General features: G+C 43.1%; 1 protein-coding gene across 7 annotated transcripts in view; it reads right to left on the bottom strand.

Moving 5' to 3' along the window:
• Nucleotides 1-975: 975 nt before the first annotated feature.
• LOC123763595 (serine-rich adhesin for platelets) overlaps nt 976-6,247 on the bottom strand; it is a 188,763-nt gene continuing 183,491 nt past the window's right edge. For all 7 annotated transcript variants that reach the window (XM_045750806.2, XM_069304579.1, XM_069304578.1 and 4 more), the window contains one exon: nt 976-6,185. In XM_045750806.2, coding sequence (XP_045606762.2) covers nt 4,608-6,185 — 1,578 coding nt within the window. In that variant the 3' untranslated portion in view covers nt 976-4,607. The remainder of the gene's footprint in view (nt 6,186-6,247) is intronic.

Genomic DNA, 6,247 nt, shown 5'->3' with positions numbered 1-6,247 from the left:
ATTGACAAAGTACTGATTATGTTGCATTTATCCTAAAACAAAGAATATACAGACACGAACACGGTGTGTGTTTTTTACACCGTGGGAGAAAACGTGAGAGGCGGCGCGTTACGTGTAGAGAAGACACCTTAACTTAGGTGTATCCACCTAAGATGGATACACCTAAGGTGTATTGTTATATATGTTAAGGTGTATCCACCTTAACATGGTGTATCCACCATGTTAAAGGTGGATACACATGTTATATACATTCAGAAAACGGAAGTGTATGCTAAGGTAGACAACGTTTCATGATTAGCAATGCAACCCGTTCTAGCACTTTCTATTAGTCAATGTTGACTTATTTAATAAGTGCATATGTGACATACTAATTTATTGTGAATATTTTAGTTTACCTTGAAAAGCTTCATAGAAAACACCGACCTTACCTAACCTTCTTAGTATGTTAAGATAAGCATCTTATTACTTAACCAATACCTATAATAGGTTAAGTAATAATTGTAATTACGAAGCAATAAGATGCTTATCTTAACATACTAAGAAGGTTAGGTAAGGTCGGTGTTTTCTATGAAGCTTTTCAAAGTAAACTAAAATATTCACAATAAATTAGTATGTGACATATGCACGTATTTAATAAGTCAATATTGACTATAAGAGTGCGAGAACGGGTTGAGCAATGGCATATGGGACTGTGTTTTAAGTATGTATAAAATACTGGACACCGGTCAAGATAGGAGAGTTTCCTCCCCCAAGTAAAACAGCTCTCCACAAATATTTAAGGAAAGCTCAGGAACCTGGACTTAACTAGATCACAGATAAATACAATTTTTGTTTTGTTTTGTTATCAAGTGTTTCATAGATGAAGCGATATAAGACAAACACATTGAAGATTCCTGGGGCTTAAGGCTTTACTTCAAGAAAGTTTAGGAAATTGGCAAGTTTGTATTGGTGTGTTAAGGGCGTTTCTGTCTCGTGTTTTGTCCCAAAACATACGAGAATCCTCAGAAATATGACACACACACACACACACACACACACACACACACACACACACACACACACACACACACACACACACACACACACACACCTGGGTGTGGTTAGTAAGAAATGGGAAATTAATTAAAGATTCTAAAAAGCAGTTAAATGGTGTCATGAGGCAAACAAGTGGACCAGGACTAGAGAGTTCTCTAGTCGACTCTCACAAGTCGAGCCGGGCGTCGAGCCGGGCCCCGAGCCGGGCCCCGAGCCGGGCCCCGAGCCTGGCCCCGAGCCTGGCCCCGAGCCTGGCCCCGAGCCTGGCCCCGAGCCTGGCCCCGAGCCTGGCCCCGAGCCGGGCCCCGAGCCGGGCCCCGAGCCGGGCTTGGGGACTAGAAGAACTCCCAGAACCCCATAAACCAGGTATAAACCAGAGTGCAAGAGAGGGAAGAAAACGTGAAATAATATTCTGAGACATACTCAATATTTCAACACATCAATGTAGTTTGAAATACTGAAGTGCAGAAACATACAAATATATACTTGAACTTTCGTACTGGATAAAAAGGGGGGAAATTATGTATAAAGTATAAACATAATGATGTTACCGTGAAGTTACTTTGTCCATGCAAGCTAACAGGATCAAAGTCAACATATCTATACAACCTGCTGGATGAGTGAAATACAGCGCAGGTAAGAGACTGTGTGTGTGTGTGTGTGTGTGTGTGTGTGTGTGTGTGTGTGTGTGTGTGTGTGTGTGTGTGTGTGTGTGTGTGTGTGTGTGTGTGTGTGTGTGTAACAACTGCTAGCCACGGCTCATAATTATCTTAATCACATTTTCTCTGAATTCTTGCATCCGTTTTCTCCCTAACTATAAGGCATAAAGAAGACATTTTAATACAGCAGTTTGATTTCCACTGAGGTTAGCAGCTGAGTGTTCATCACCCGTTTGGGCAACAGGGTAAATGTTGAACGGAAGGACCTCGCAGATAACTGGTCAAGACTCACAATGATGAAATTAGCTAGTTACTAGTGACAGTCACACTGGTGATGACACCAGCAGTGACAGTCACACTGGTGACGACACTAGCAGTAACAGTCACACTGATACCGTAGCCAAGTACAGTCTCATATTAAGCTCCAGGTTCAATTACATTTATCACTTTGAAGAAAATACTTTTAAAGTTTACAAATGACACAAAAATGTATTCCCATGAGCACATCCACCACGTGAACACTTTGCGATTGTGCAGTGTCACTGTATATTGTTTAAACAATTATTACTGATAATGAACAGTTCGAGTGAATGGTGTGAATGATTGGTTCGAATGAAGGGAAGGGAATTATTAGGGGAAAGCGCCAAGCCATTACGACTATACAGCACTTGGAATTGATCAGGTTAAGGATTTGGGATGGGACGGGGGGGGTTGGGGGGGGGGGAAGGAATGGTACCTAACCACTTGGACAGTCGGGGGATTGAACGCCGACCTGCATGAAATGGAATTAATGAGTGGTTCGAATGAATGCGGTGAATGTGCAGCTCGTCCTCATCAACAAAGACCAAATGCTCGTTAGTAAAGCCGCCAAGCCCTTGTTTATGAATGAAAAATGCTTTACACTTCAAAACTGATGATGTTCGAACATTTTTCGAACAGTGCTTAGCTGACGACCCGTGTCCGAATACGTACTTCACCTACGTACTCCAAATGAAAATAATCGCCAACAGAACCTATAAACACCTAACCTAACCTATGCTTAACTATACATCCAACCCGTCCTCAGACCAAGTCCATTCCATCCAGCGGTCTACCCCAAAGACGCATTCATCATCTTTAATATGCTGTTCATTCAAAATAGGAATTTTCTCAAATATAAATTAATATAATTTTCTATTAGCATACTGTGCATATTTAGCCATTGGTTAGGTTAGTTTTGGTGTTTAGGTTCTGTTGACGATTATTTGTATTTGTAGTACGTGGGTGAAGCATTTACAGCATTGTGGTTCGAACAAAAGTCGTCAGTGAAGCACTTGTTCCGGAAGTGTTCGGACGTCATCAGTTGTGAGTCGTGTGTAAACCGTTTTTCATTCATACACCAGCCCGTCCTCCTAAGGTTTCCCAACCACAAGAAAACGGTCAATTTAAAGTGTCCTCTCCTAACCTACCAGAGGACTCAAAACAGAAAACGGAACAGTTCGTCATTTTTGCGAGCCGCTTCCATTTCCTAGTACGAACATTTTTGGCATTATGTAATTGGCCATGCTTCTATGTTTAACGAGTGAGAAGCAACGTTCTTTGTAGGACAGGTTGCATAAACTGGGGGGGTTGGCAGGTGCATGGAATGGACTTTGGCCTTTGTGTATGAGGACGGTCTTATGTATCAGCCCGTCCTCATAAACAGAGGCTAAAGTCCATTCCATCCACCCGCCAACCCCCCTGTTTATGACTGAAAAACGGTTTACACACGACTCACAACTGATGACGTCCGAACACTTCCGGAACAAGTGCTTCACTGACGAATTTTGTTCGGACTACAACGCTGTAAATGCTTCACCCACGTACTACAAAGACAAATAATCGCCAACAGAACCTAAACACCTAACCTATATATGCACAATATGCTAATATATAATAATACTAATTTATATTTGAGAAAAATTCTGTTTTGAATTAACAACATGTTAAAATTGATGAATGCGTCTTTGGGGTCAACTGCTGTTTGGAATGGACTTGGTCTGAAAACGGGTTGCTTTACATAGAACTTTCATATAATATTAATTAATATATATATCAGAACCTGTTTTAAACATTCATTACCTTAAAAATTATGAATGTCTTTGGGGAATGACGCTGCTTTAACGAGCCAAGCCTGAGAACAGGTTATCAATGGCCTTCAAAATATTGGCCAAAAAGCTCATCATTATCTCTGCGAATGAAGAGCATTTTACACGATGACTCAAATGATTATGCTCTAAGTTTTCTATGTTTAACGTATACGTCTCTAATGCTTCACCCATGTACTCTTAGACACAAATAATTACCAATACAACCAAATTATCTACCCTAACCTGACTAGGCCTATGTAAATAATACTAAACATGCAATTAATAATAATAAACATTGAATAAATATTGCTTTACTACACTATATTTGTGGCCATCCCCAAAGGCACCTTCGTAAATTTTCCTGTAGTATGTAATCAAAAAATATATTCCCATTTAAATTAACATTGTTATATATATTATAGTTTTATGTATAGTAAAGCTTAGTATAGTAGGTTATATTAATTGTATTTACCGTACAAGGGTGAAGCATTTAGAGAGGTGCTTGGAACACAGGGAGTGAACGAAGTTTTGTTTACACAAAGTTCAGTCAAAGTTCTGAGGATGAGCCGACGGATGGGTTAGTGAATAAGCAGGTCAAATGAGTGGCTTGAATAAGTGAGCATAATATGAGTTGTTTGGATAAGATAATCTGAATATTGTCAAAATTCAAATAGAACCAGATTTCGATGCAAACAGTGCACTTATCAAAATGACGTGGTGGGTTAGTGCTGACGGTCGTACTTCCTGAAGATACAAAGAACATATATTGGTGAAACACACATTAAGTATATCAAACACGGGGCTACTAAGTTTCTATGGCACCACTGATGCTCTGCGCCCGATCCACGTGCTTTGAACTTTTTAATTCCAAGGAGATGCCGTGGTAAGATCTCTGCCTCATCAACTCTGTCCACCAACTCTTGTTTTTTCTTGAATTTTTACTCCTGAGTCCACTTTCTCTCCTTAATATTTTCGGGAGATATTTACTGAGTTCCTTAGACACGCGCGACTGTTCTGTGGTCCAGCCGGCAGCCGCCCGGCAACTGGGGTCCTCCTCTCGGCACGTCTTCGCCCTCTGCTCCTCCGTGCTCGACCCTAAACAAGGTAGAGTGGAAGCATCGCATCCTGACGAGTTATCGTCACTCTGTGATGTACAGTTGTCCCCATCCACTGGTCTAGCTGAAAAATTACAAGCACTCCCATTAGGGATTGGGAGGGAGGTCTGGTTAATGAGGACAACGTGGTCGTCTGCCAGAGCCACTTCCCTGATTTGTGTTTGAGCTGCTCCCTCTTGTTGTGTAAATAGCTCGGGCGACTCCACCATCCCTACACTTTCTTCATTGCTTCCACATATTGGAATACTTTGGTTAGAAATACTGGTTCCGTCAAATGCACGGCACGCTAGTAATGTCTCATTTGAAGTGGACGTATTCAACTGTTCTTTGCACGGAGGAATTAACAATGCTTCTTTTGCCAAGCTGCCACTGTATGTGTCACTGCTGGAGAGGGTAGAGCTGCAGGTGTGAGAAGAGTACATGGAGGAGCGGGCAGCACCATCACCGCCGCCACACCATGGCTCTGAAGACTGGACATTTTCCTTCTGGTCTATCTTGTGTCTTGAAGCCAGACTCGAACAGTTAGAGCTAGTTGTCTGCAACGATGTTGTGGTGGTTGCTTCTGGTATCACCGCATCACTCACATCCCCTCGAGCACCGTTGCAGATTGTCTCAGAGATGAGAGCTGATGCTGAACTGGTATCACTCGTTGTAAGATTAATGTTAGCCTCACAGCTGCTCTCCCGGTCAGAGTGCGGCAGGATGTTGAGAGAGGTGGCCGTCATATCCGAAGATTGTGATGAAAGCGGAGGCAGCGTGGAGGCGCGACGAACCCCGTTTGTTTCAGGTTGCTGCCGTGGGCCATTCATTGTCACAGACGACGAGAGCAGCGGCTGTGAAGACTCGTCTGTGGAGATTAGAGGTATTGTAGCCGAGGCTGGAGACGTGTGGGAGGTGATGGTCGCAGCCCTAGGGCGTGAGGCACACGAGGAAAGCTCCTGGACTCCATCACCTATGGTCATAACAGTGGCTGGTGAAGGAGGAAAGGATAAAGAGGGCGACAAATTACGATTGGAGGAAAGAGGACCATAGCTGCCAATTGTAGAGGACCGCGACCTGAGCTCGTCCAAGGGTGTGTCTGGGAGAGGCGGCGTGTTGTAAGCGAGGAGCGGCTGTGGGCTTGGCAGGTGGGTGGAGCCGGCCTGGTTGACCCGGTAGATGTTGGAGTAGTTCGCCGAGACCAAGGTGCGGCCATATCCATAATCCGGATCTATCGGCCGTCGAAGCAGTCGGTGCAAGATGAAGGCTTTCAGGGCGTTGCGGAAATCCTGTGGAATATGAAATATAATTAGTTTCTGCTACACTAGTGTGGATCAATGACTGGAAGAAA

Source organism: Procambarus clarkii, chromosome 52 (genome assembly GCF_040958095.1).
Source record: "Procambarus clarkii isolate CNS0578487 chromosome 52, FALCON_Pclarkii_2.0, whole genome shotgun sequence".
Lineage (NCBI taxonomy): Eukaryota > Metazoa > Arthropoda > Malacostraca > Decapoda > Cambaridae > Procambarus > Procambarus clarkii.
The sequence above is the reverse complement of the archived record's forward strand: the minus strand, read 5'-3'. Positions and strand labels throughout refer to the sequence as shown.